At 46.3% G+C, this 12,255-nt stretch overlaps 1 protein-coding gene across 5 annotated transcripts in view; it reads left to right on the top strand.

The window, feature by feature from the left end:
* Nucleotides 1-12,255, top strand: part of DOCK2 (dedicator of cytokinesis 2) — a 445,548-nt gene that overhangs the window by 408,792 nt on the left and 24,501 nt on the right. For all 5 annotated transcript variants that reach the window (XM_055285285.2, XM_063642612.1, XM_055285286.2 and 2 more), the window contains 5 exons: nt 696-800; nt 3,810-3,951; nt 8,834-8,915; nt 10,212-10,296; nt 11,109-11,195. In XM_055285285.2, coding sequence (XP_055141260.1) covers nt 696-800; nt 3,810-3,951; nt 8,834-8,915; nt 10,212-10,296; nt 11,109-11,195 — 501 coding nt within the window. The remainder of the gene's footprint in view (nt 1-695; nt 801-3,809; nt 3,952-8,833; nt 8,916-10,211; nt 10,297-11,108; nt 11,196-12,255) is intronic.

Genomic DNA, 12,255 nt, shown 5'->3' with positions numbered 1-12,255 from the left:
GTATGTGCACTTGCCTGCACAGAGTCCACATCACACAGGCACCTGTCTAGATCCACATATATCTTCCAGATTGCATCAAATGGAAGATGCCATCAATCATACACCATTCTTCTTATTGTGCTATGTCATGATTCCTTCAGGGCCAACTGCAGTTATAAGATGCCATTAGGTGTAAAGTAAGATTCAGACTGTTTCCAGAGATGTTAAAATACAAGAAACACACACCTCTTAAAATAGATGAAATGTCTTAGGTATACATGCACAGGAAAACATCTATATCGGGGGCTATTTATTCATTCCATAGCCTCACAAATCCATGCCCAAGTGTGCATGGAGGTGGGAGCAGAGATGCAATGATGGGGACCCTGGATGCAACTGACTGGGTTCAGCTCCATGCTTACTGGCTGCTTTATGAGACACCATTTCTTTATCTGCAAAATGGAGATACTCATGGGATTATTACAAGGATGATTCAAGTAACCACGCTAGGGCAGGTACAGTGATTAACACAGTCCCTGGTATACTGTAAATATAGCTGTTACTATTGTGATTATAGACACAGCACAGATATGCAAATATGTGCACATGGCTCATTGGCTCTGGCATAATGATAATGTCTTCACTAAGGCCTCTTCGAGTTGAATGTGCCTTTGATACACATCTGTGTTGCAACAAACCTTGTTTTCTTCCTTTAGATCCAGCAGGCAAAATTCTATGAAAGCATCATGAAAATCCTCAGGCCCAAACCAGACTACTTTGCTGTTGGATACTACGGCCAGGGATTCCCCTCCTTTCTGAGGGTGAGTTTGGGGGTGACTTGGACACCAGGCGAGGGCCCCGGGGCCCTGGCATCTTAGCGGTCCCTCTATGCTTTGAAGATTTGCTTGTGTTCAGAAGCGGTGCTCTTCTCTGAGTGCTGCCCCCATCCCCAGGAGACTCTCCAGTCAATAGCCCCCATCATAATCACCAGCATTTCTCATCTACTGTGTTTCTCTAACTACACAGCAACTACAGCTGCCTCGTGAGGTAGTGAGTTCCCCGTCACTGGAATGAGGTGTTCAAAGAGAGGCTGGAGGATGTTTGCTGGCAGAGATTTGCTTTCAGGAGTTACTGTAGAGCAGCCGTTCTCAGACTTTTTGGTTTCAGAACCTTCTTTCTTAAAAATTACTGAAGACCCCAAAGAACTTGTGTGTATAAAGATAATCTCTATCTACATTTACCACATGAGAAATTAAAACTAAGAAAATGTTTTTTAAAGTGCTCATTTATTTGAAAATAACAATAATGGTCCAGGCATGGTGGCTGATGCCTGTAATCCCAGCACTTTGGGAGGCTGAGGTGGGCAGATTACTTGAGCTCAGGAGTTTGAGACCAGCCTGGGTAACATGGTGAAACCCTGTCTCTACAAAAAATACAAAAATTAGCTGGGCGTGGTGATGTAATCACCTGTAATCCCAGCTATTTGGGGCCTGAGACAGGAGGATTACCTGAACCCAGGAGGTTGAGGATACAGTGAGTCATGATGGGGCCACTGCACTTCATCCAGCCTGGGTAACAAAGAGAGACCCTGTCTCAAAAAATAAATAAAATTTTAAAAATAAAAACAGCAATAATAAACCCATTACGTGTTAACATAAACTGCAATTTTAGGAAAAATAGCTTTATTTATTTTCCAATAAAAAAAATCAGTGAAAATCATGAGATTGCTTCATATTTCTGCGAATCTTTTTTTTTTTTTTTTTTTTTTTTTTTTTTTTTTTGAGACAGTCTCGCTCTGTCGCCCAGGCTGGAGTGCAGTGGCATGATCTTGGCTCACTGCAAGCTCTGCCTCCCGAATTCACGCCATTCTCTTGCCTCAGCCTCCCGAGTAGCTGGGACTACAGCTGCCCGCCACCACGCATGGCTAATTTTTTGTATTTTTAATAGAGACGGGGTTTCACTGTGTTATCCAGGGTGGTCTCCATCTCCTGACCTCGTGATCCGCCCATCTCAGCCTCCCGAAGTGCTGGGATTACAGGCGTGAGCCACCGTGCCCGTCCTGCAAATCTCTTTAATGTCTGACTTAAGACATCTAGATTCTCATGTCTGCTTCTGCAATCTGTTGCGATCACACATCATGCAGCCTCAGAAAGCTCCATTGTACACTCTTGGAAGAAGGAGAATGAAAAGGATAAATAACAGCTTTCATGTTATTGTGAAAACAGTGTGATCTTGTGGTTCCTGAGAGGGTCTTGGGAACCTAATGTGTCCCTGGAGCACAGTTTCTGAACCGCTGCTGTAGTGGCTTATTTACCCATCACGTGACGAATTGGATTAGGTCACCAGTAGGCTTCCTTCAGTCTGTAAGCCTGTGGTTCAGCTCTGGGGTGAGGGAAATACAAAAGAAATGGCAAATCTGGTCTCCAACCTCACTTGATTTAGTCTAGTCAAGGAGATAAATCACTCACAATTATTAATCAACAGTCAATGGAGAACTGAGAGTGGGCCTGCAGGAGTGATTGCCATGATCCTCAGAGAGGGGTGCGGGTTTCATGGAGGAAGTAGAGGTGGCTTCCCAAACCTGGCTGTATGTCAGAATCCCCTCGGGGAACTTGTTAAACGTGCAGACTCCTGGGCCCCACTCCCACAGATTCCATTTCAGCAGGTCTGGAGTGTGCCCTGGGAATCTGAACGTTTTTCTTTTTTTCTTTTTTTTTTTTTTTTGAGATGGAGTCTTGCTCTGTCACCCAGGCTGGAGTGCAGTGGCTTGATCTCGGCTCACTGCAACCTCTGCCTCCCGGGTTCAAGCTATTATCCTGCCTCAGCCTCCCAAGTAGCTGGGACTACAGGCACACACCACCATGCCCAGCTAATGAGACTGGGTTTCACCATGTTGGCCAGGATGGTCTCCATCTCTTGACCTCATGATCCGTCTGCCTCGGCCTCCCAAAGTGCTGGGATTACAGGCATGAGCACCGCGCCCAGCTGGGAATCTGAATTTTTTAAAGTCTCCTAGGCTCCTTGGACGATCAGCCAGGTTTGGAAGCACTGATATGTAGAGATGTATGACAGATGTGTGTTTGGACAGAAGAACTTAGGGGCCTTTTTAGGCAGTATGGGTGGCACAGATGTCTAGAGCAGAGTTTCTCAACCTCAGCACTATTGATATTTTGGGCCTGAAAATTCTTCATTGTGGGGCTGTGCTGTGCATCATAGGATGTTAGCAGCATCCCTAGCCTCTACCCCGTAGGTTCTAGTAGCATCCTCCACTCCCAGTTGTGACAACCAAAAAATGTTTCTAGATACTGCCAATGTCCCTTGGGGGACAACATCACCTTTAGTTGAGAACCACTGGTCTGTAAGAGACTAACATGGTCAGGAAGGATAAAGAGTGTGTTTTCACAGGCTTAGAGCCAGAAGCCAGGTGATGAGGATATGAATGCTGAGCCCTTCCCGCCCACAGGTCCAGCCCACATGGCCCATTACGGGCAATGGGGAAATGTTGTGGCCATGTATATAGGAGAGTGGGTGTGACACAGTGAAACCTGAGTGAGTAATTATTCTGGAAGCTGTACATAGGATGGTAAGAAGAAGGAAGTTCTCAGCATCCATGATCTTCCCTTCCTCTAGACCCAGACCCTTTAAAGTAGTGATGGCCTCTGCTAGGTCAGTGAGTTGAGCCCTTCCTTTCCCTGTGGGGAAACCAAGAGGACAGTCATGCACTGGAAGTCCCCATGGGCCGTGGTCAATTTACAAGCTCCCCAGCTTTGCATGGCCCATTTCTTCACACCTGGGTCCCCAAATCTCTAATGAGCATCCTTTCTCTGCAGAACAAAGTGTTCATCTACCGTGGGAAGGAGTATGAGCGAAGAGAAGATTTCCAGATGCAGCTGATGACCCAGTTCCCCAATGCAGAGAAGATGAACACCACCTCTGCCCCGGGAGATGATGTGAAGAATGCCCCAGGCCAGTGTATCCTTGGAGAATGCCCTAGCCAAGGGGCCAGACCTGAGCAGCCCTGCCAGGGCTGCAGCCCACAAAGACCCACCTTAGAGTTCAGGGCTGCTGCCAGAATCATTGCAGTGGTGCTATGTTGCAGGAACATGCAGCATGTTCTTTGGATCCTTTTCTGCACTCTTCATGATCCTGGCATCTTGAGCTCTGTTTGCTTTGGAAAATTTGTCTCCATTTGGTGCTTTTCAAAAAGTGCATGAATGTGAGCTAGAATGTCAACTCCATAAGGAAAGACGCTGCTCTGGCTTGCTCCCTGCAGTAAGTTTCCATCTCCTGTGGTGCCTGGTACAGAGTGACTCCCAGTAAATATTTGAGATGAGATCCAAAGAACCCATCTCAATACATCATAAATGTTGCATGCATTGATTAATTCACTCACTCACTAATTCATTCTTATATTGAGTACTCTCAAGCCCTGACTCTATGCTAAGCAAGGTGCAAGGGACTGGAGATTTTCATTCACAAAGTGGTCCTACATTCAGGGAGCTTACAGTGTAGCAAGTAAAAGAGGCATTAAGCGACTAATTGCACTATTCCACACTTATTTACAAAAAATATAATCTGTGCCTCGAGGAAGCCATGCAGAGTACTGTGGTTGGGAAAGGAGAGAAGGCTTCCTTGAGGAAGGTGATGTTTGAGATTACAAGCAACCAAAGCTTAGCAGGAGGTGGGGAGAATATCCCAGACAGAAGGAAGAACACTTGTGTGCAGAGGCCTTTGGCAGGAAGAAGCATAGCAGGCTCCACAAACTGAAATGACACCACATTGCCATTATAATAAAATCAAAACTGCTAAGCAAGGCCTGCAAGGCCATCCATGATCTGACCCCTGCCTGCCTGTCCAACATCACCCCCACCCCCATCCTTCCTTCCCTTTCTCACGTCCCTCTGACCACAGTGGTCTTGTTTCTGTTCCTGCGATATGCCCAGCTTGTTCCTGCCTCTGAGCATTCATATTCTCTGTTCCCTCTGCTTTGGATGCCCTTCCTCAGCTCCTTACATGACTAGCTGTCTCTTACCCATCAGATCCTAGCTTGGCATCACCGTCAGGAAGAGGCCTGCCGTGGCCTTTCTATTGTCTAATGTGGCCTTTTCTGAACTCTTCATGACCCTTGTATCTCAAGTGCCGTTTTCTTTGGGAAATCTGTTTCAATTTGCTATTATCTCTGGCGCTTTTTAAACGTGCATGGAGGTGAGCTAGAATGTCCGCTCCATGAGGGAAGATGCTTGCCCTGGCTTGCTCCCTGCAGTTAAGTCCCCCCATCCCTAGTGCCTGGTACAAAGTGACTCCCAGTAAATATTTGTTGATTAATAGAAATAAAAAGAAAACAACACAGAAAAGGGAAAGAAGAAAAGAGATAAATAAATAGAGAAAGGGAGGAAGGAGGCAGAGAAGCAGCCAGCCCACTTGGAGTACACAGTACACAGAAGTCGCATGGGGTGATGCTAGGGTGCCATATAAGTGGGTGCCAGTGTGGCCAAGCATGGTGTTTAGTGAGCCAGCAGCCGGTGCTGGGCAACAGACAGGATTCACATGGCAGGGAGCATACAAATGCAAGGACAGGGCCAACTGCTGAGCCAGGGAGCATATTAACTGAGCCTAGCTCCCAGCATTGCACCCTTTAGCACAAATTTAAGTTACAGCCTTTAAAATGGGGTTGACAGGTTGCATGGCTGGTCTGCTCAGCCTGCTGTACTTTAATCCAAATATTCTTCTCTCTGGTGGTAAATATTCATCTGTAACCTTTTCATTATGCTTGCCTGCCCTGCGTACCTGCTCTACCACGGTTATTTGCAGGAGCAAATGCAACTGGTGGTGGGCTGGGCTGGTTACAAATATGAGTTTGGTTATAGGCGAGACATGGGATTAGTTCTCATGCTTTTCTAAGTGGACCTCCTGGGATTGAACAGCTCTGTGGCCTTTTAACATGAGGCTAGGGAGAGAGTACGTGTTCCTGGGACATAACATCTGCCCTGGTTCTGTGCCAGGAGGCAGGTGCAAAAGAAAAGGGGAAGGGCTAATATTTGCTAAACGTCCTTTTCTTGAGACTGAGGGCTTTATATCCTACAAAACCCTCTACGGGGAGTGTTAATTTTCCCTATTTCATGGACAAGAAATATGTGGGGCAGAGATGTAAAGTGGTTTGCCTAAGGTTACAAAGCTAGTTAGTGATGGAACTGGTACTTGAACCCCACGATCTGTCTGTTTCAAAACCTATGTTCTAGTACATCATCCTTTTTAAAAAGATCGATGAACAGCATTCTCTTTATTAACTTTACCATGTACTAGGCATTTTACACACATTGTTCTTTTACCCTCCAATACTTATACAAGTTAGGTATTGTTGCTTTCCTGCATTTTGCTAATAGGAAAACTGAGGCTCACAGAATTTAAGCAGCTTGCGCAAGGTCACAACTAGGAAGTGATGGAGCTTAGATTTGAACTCAGGCCTACTTTTTGACAAAATATTGAGTTCTTAATGCTCTCTTCTCTTGCCTTCACTTGTTAAAAAGCTGATAAGCAGTCTGAGAGGGTGACAGATCTCATTTCTCACTTAGGTATCCAAGTAGGGAATGCTAATTAAAAGCCAAAGTCTCTTTGTAGGGAGTCTGCAGTTGCCCAGCACTCTGGGGCCCCATTTCCATGCATACATTCAGCACGTGGCATAACAACCTCACCAGCCATCCTCCTGGCACAACTTCAGGGGACTTGTGTCACGGGCTTCCCCAGGACAGGTTTGGATTCTCCTCTTGGGCCAAGACCAGTGGCTAAGATCAATAAACATGACCTAGAACCTTCTCTAAAATAGGGGTCTGCAAACTTTCTGGAAGGGATCAGATGGGCAGTATTTTAGTCTTTGTGGCCCATGCAGTCTCTGTCACAACTACTCAGCTCTGCTGTTGTAGTGGGAGAGCAGCCACTGAAAACCCAAAAATGCACGGTTATTGCTGTGTTCCAATAAAACTCCATGGACACTAACATTTGAACTTTCTATCATTTTCATGTTACAAAAATACTCTTTTTTCCCTCCATTGAAAACTCTTCTTAGCCTCTGGGCCTTACAAAAACAGGCAGTGAACCAGATTTGACCGCAGGGCCATAGTTTGCCAACCCCTGCCCTAAACTTAATCCAGAGTGATTTTCTTCCCAGAGCGGGCTGTTGGCCACATGGCTTGAGAAAGAAAATGGTTTTCCTGAAAATCGTAGAAATACTTTCATTGAGTTTTATTCATTCGTGTAAACATTGCCATCTCTTAAGAAGAGAAATCTATTTAAGGCAGAAACATGCATCAGAAGTAAATCAATGAAACACCTAACATATTAGCATAGAGTAAGTTCATCAGAGAGAGGCAATTCAATTTAATTTGGAACTAGGTTTTGGTCATTTCTTATGTGTGAAAGAACCATAGTCTCTGCCATGGAAAAGCTCACAATCTGGGCAGGGGATGGAGGGTGTGAGGTGGTCTTGGGGGAGGAGGAAGCCGACAGGGAGCCGGAGGGTGGATCCTAAAAGAAGTACAGATGAAGGCTGTGGAAAGCCAAAGGAAGGAAAACAACTCCTAACTGGGGGGTGAATTTTGTTTTCATGGACTGTGGTGTTTGACATCTGTCCAAAGGGTTCACAAGAGAGGGATGCTGATGAGGGAAAAGGTTCCAAGGAAAGGGAATAGTAGGATCTATTGGATATCCAGATAATGATGAAAAAATGGGTGAAGGCCATACTGGCCTAGCTTTGAATGCTAGCCAGAGGAGTTCTTGATTCCTTAGTTGGCAGACATGTCAGGCCTAGGCGAAGATTTTTTGGAGTCATGGTGTTCATTGGGTAGAATGGAGGAAAGACCTTGAATACCTAAATAAAAGATGTGGGTAAAGAAGAAATGGGAGGTAGGGAAAGGGAAGAGGGGTCAGGAATGGGACCAGTGACCGCTGACTTTGTTCATTCAGTTTGCCATATTGTCAGCTTAAAAGGACTAAAGACAGATCTAGAAGAGGCATGACAAGGGTCTGACCAACATAGTGCCTCTCCAATGTCTATGCCTGTTGCAGACATCACTAATCAACCATGGGACTCTTTTCCACTGAGTCTGAACACAGCTCCTTACCATCCTGCCGTAGGCAGTTGCTTTCAAATTTTCAGAGTTGGAGTGCAAAATGACATTTATTTGCATATTCTATAGCAGTGCTTCACAAACTTTAGCATGCATATGTATCACCCAAGGATCTTTTACAGATCCGGACTCAGTTGGTTCTCAGGTAGTCCCGAGTCTCCACTTCTAATAAACTTACAGGTAATGCTGATACTACTGGTCCAAAGGCCGCCTTTGAGTAGTGAGTCCACAGAGTGAAAGAAGTCTGAGCTTAAAGACCTAAATACAAACTCAGATCTGTTCTTACAAGTTGTGTGACCTTCAACAAGTGGCCTGGCTTCTCTGGCCTCGAAGGGGACTGTTTAGGTTAGTAATGCAACTCAGTGGAATTGAGGAGATCAAATGACATCATGGGAAGATGTACTCTGCAATTGATTTGAGAGCTATAAATTCATTCAATGATATTATTATTATTAATGATAATATAGCAATGATGATGATTAAACACCACTAGACAACTCTGTTTGTAGGAGCTGAGCCCTGGCATAAGGTTGCAAGGTGAGAGCACTGATAAGGACCTCAGTGACTAACTAGTCATTAGTGCCTAGTGGGCAGCCAGCAACCTGAGGTTCATCATTCAGTAAAAATGTGGCCCCATAAAGGCTGGCCTGGAAGGTCTCAGCAAGGACCAGCTATACTTAAAATTGTCCCCGCAGCCAACAGATATAAGTCCTTAACTACAGGGATTCCAGATATCCAGTGCTTCACTGTCCAGCCTGTCTTGGATGAACACCCCAGGTTCAAGAATAAGCCAGTGCCTGACCAGATTATTAAGTAAGACTCGTTGTCCACAGGGAAGAAGGATGGGGAAGAGAACCCATTGGGGCCACCAAACTGAGCTGGTGGCAGAACAGACCCCAGTGTCTTTGTAGTTCCTTCTCTATCTTAGCCAGTTTGTTCCCCCCTTTTCCTCTTAGGCAAAGAATCACCCTCCAATTAGCTGGGCTCTGCCCCTGACAAGGCTGAAGCCAGGAAGGATGGGAGAGCCAGGGTTATGGCTCAGCAAATCCTCAGCAAGCATCGAGCATTTGCTCAACTGGATGCAGTCAGCCTATTTGTTGCTCAGGTTGATCTCAGAGTGGCCCCAGGGAGTCCACAGACAGAGTGTGGCTGGGCAAGTGATAGGCAGGGTGGAGACGGGGCCTCGGCCATGCTCAGCACATGCTCCCAGAGGGACATCTCCTCAGCATTTGTGAAGGTTGTACATTGACAATGGTGTGTTCAGGCTCTGATAAAGGAACAGTAGAGGAAGTGCCATGAAGGCTGATGTCCACCTGTTCTAGATCAGATTGCAAAGTCACTGGTGAGGCCACAAGGTGGGGCCTCTGTGGGACCCAAGGCTGTATGCCTCCGAGCTGCCCAGCTCATTCCCCTCACCCCATGCCCAGGTTGTAATGGAGCACTTGAGTGTCCTAGAGTAGGTCCTCCCCTCTGGATGGGACAGTCAGAAACAGATCTGCTTTGCAAGACGAAGGACCCTTCAGGGAGAGGCAGCCCGTCCCAGCAGCCTCACGAAGTGCCACAGCAGAGCAGGTGGAGCTCAGTTTGGGTCTCAGCCTCCCCTCACCTTCTCACCTTCTCAGACAGGCACCCATGAGCAGGGGACAATAACTATGCAGCTAGCATGGTGTTCTGCTGGCCCTGAAGTTAGAATCTCACCAAGGATTCAGGGAGACTGATTTGGGGGGTTGGCTGGGACACCTCAAGAAATCCTTTGAGGACACCCCTGGGAAATTAGGCTCAGACCTCAGTTCCTTTGTTGCAGATCACAGGAAATCATGACCTAGGCCATCAATGTTAGAATTCCAATTGTCTGGATACTCTAGGGGTACTATGTTCTCAAAGGGGCATAAGACCAGTCTACCTTCTAAATTGCCTTGTCAGGAAAGCCTGTGCAAAAGTCACTCTTATGGAGCCCAGAACACAGACCTTGATTTTAAATGCCACCACAAGGGACTCTGCCAGGCCTGAAGTTTACTGTAATGAACCTCCCTGGACAGTGCAGGGTCAGATCAGGTGTCAGCAGCCAGGTATGGCTACCAGGAGCCTCAGCCTCTTCCTGTCTTTCAGCTTCTACAAATCCAACTACGTGCAAAGGTTCCACTATTCCCGGCCAGTGCGCAGGGGGACTGTAGACCCAGAGAATGAGTTTGCTGTGAGTATCTTCCCTACCCTTGATCATTCCCTGGGGCCACCTGGAGGAACCAGAGCATGCATCGGCTAGCCTCAGAATGGGAAGGAACTTGATCCAAAGCCAGAGAAAATAAAGCTAACCTCCATGGATACCATGACGTCCATTCCCCAGTCTCTTCCATTAGGGCTTGTGTCCTTATTTCTTCAGCCTTTTTCCCTTTAATACAGAACCCAGGCCTCATGTCAGAGGCACCTTTTCAACCACAGGGCATTCAGGCATTGCCAGCAGGTAGAAACCCTTAGGCTAAGAAGGGATGTTGATAAAATCAAACCTTCCAGCAAACACCAGTAAGAAGCCCCAGCAATTTAGTCATCACTGTCCCCTGAGTGCGAGTCTCCTGTGTGTGTGTCCAGCTAGGATTCAAACAAGACTGGAATAAGGAGGTGTCTCCAAGTCTCGGCTCTTTGGCTTGGACTGTAATTCTTAATATTTTTGGAGCCACTGCCTCTTTGAGAATCTAATGGACACTGGGAATCCTCTCCCGAGAAAACAAATGGACACATTCAATATTGCCTAAAAATTTAGACTGCTAATAAACCCAGGTTAAAACTTACTTAGCTTAAGTCCAGGTAGAGCTTACACTTTATGTTGGGAAAGAATTCTTAAGGGCAAGGTGAGAGTGTGTTTCTGGGTCTTGCAATATTTATTCTGCTTTCTGGTAGATGGGAGGCCTGGGGACCTGGCTGGGTTTCTGCCAAGCTTCTCTGATACCCAGGTTTCATAAATGTGTTTGTTGCTTTCCTGCCCTTGCCACCCTCCCTGCCCACGGACAGTCCATGTGGATTGAGAGAACCTCCTTCATGACTGCGTACAAGCTGCCGGGGATCCTGCGCTGGTTTGAGGTGGTGCACATGTCGCAGGTGAGTCTGGGACATTCGTGGCAGGGCCACCCCTCCTCTAATGGGCAGGGCACAGCCAGTCTCCAAAGACCCCTTTGACTTTAAAAAGGAGACATGTTTTTCTTTGAAGCTGCTGTGTGAGCCCCAGAATTCCCATGCAGGCAGCATTCAGAATAGTGCCTTTCAGATTTTTTTTTTAAGCATCAGATAACCTTTTGGTTCCCTGCAAATGAAACTTTCCATGGCCTCCAGTAATAAAGCTGATGAATGAGGAGCTTCTGTTGGGCGGATGGGGTGTCGCAGAGGGCCTGGAACACAATCATCTCCATCACCCCCTCATACTCCTCTCATCACAGCACCCCCTTGGGGGCACCTGTGCAGTATCCCGATATGAACCCATTTTATAGTTGGACAAACTGAGGCTCAGAAGGGAGAAACATTTGGCTAGAATCCAAATGTTTGATCTCCCTTGTGCAGATAACACCTATTTTGCTTTCTCAGCACAGCTTACAGTCTCCATGTCCTCAGATAGCTAAAGATCTTGCAGTCCCCAAGATACAGAGGAATGGTCAGTGTGGTTGTGAGGAAACCTTGTAAATGGATGTCTTATTTATTTATTTATTCATTCAGAGAATACTTAATGTGCACCTAACATGTTAGGCACTGTTTTAAGACCTAGAGATTCTGCAATGGAGCTTCCATTCTAGTGGGAAAAATGGACTAAAAAGTCAAAGTAAATATATGACAGATGGTGATAACTGTGATGGAAAAAAATAAAGCAGAAAGGTGATGGATGAGGGATTGCTATTTTAAGCAGGGTAGTCAGAGAATGCTTCCCTCTATACTGGCTGTTGAGGAGAGGCCTGGAGGAAATGAGAAAGGGGTCCACGCTGACATTGAAGAGAGAGACATTCCAGCAGAGGGGACAGCAAGTGCAAAAGCCCTGGGCCCAGAGTATGCTTGTGTCCAGATCAGAACAAGTGAGGATGAGTAACAGTCATCTGATACCAGATCATGTAGGACCTTGTAGACCACCATAGGGACTTTGACTTTCCCACTGAGTGACACAGAGCCATGAGCA

The sequence above is a fragment of the Symphalangus syndactylus genome, chromosome 7 (genome assembly GCF_028878055.3).
Source record: "Symphalangus syndactylus isolate Jambi chromosome 7, NHGRI_mSymSyn1-v2.1_pri, whole genome shotgun sequence".
NCBI lineage: Eukaryota > Metazoa > Chordata > Mammalia > Primates > Hylobatidae > Symphalangus > Symphalangus syndactylus.
This window is presented reverse-complemented; position numbering and strand designations above follow the sequence as displayed.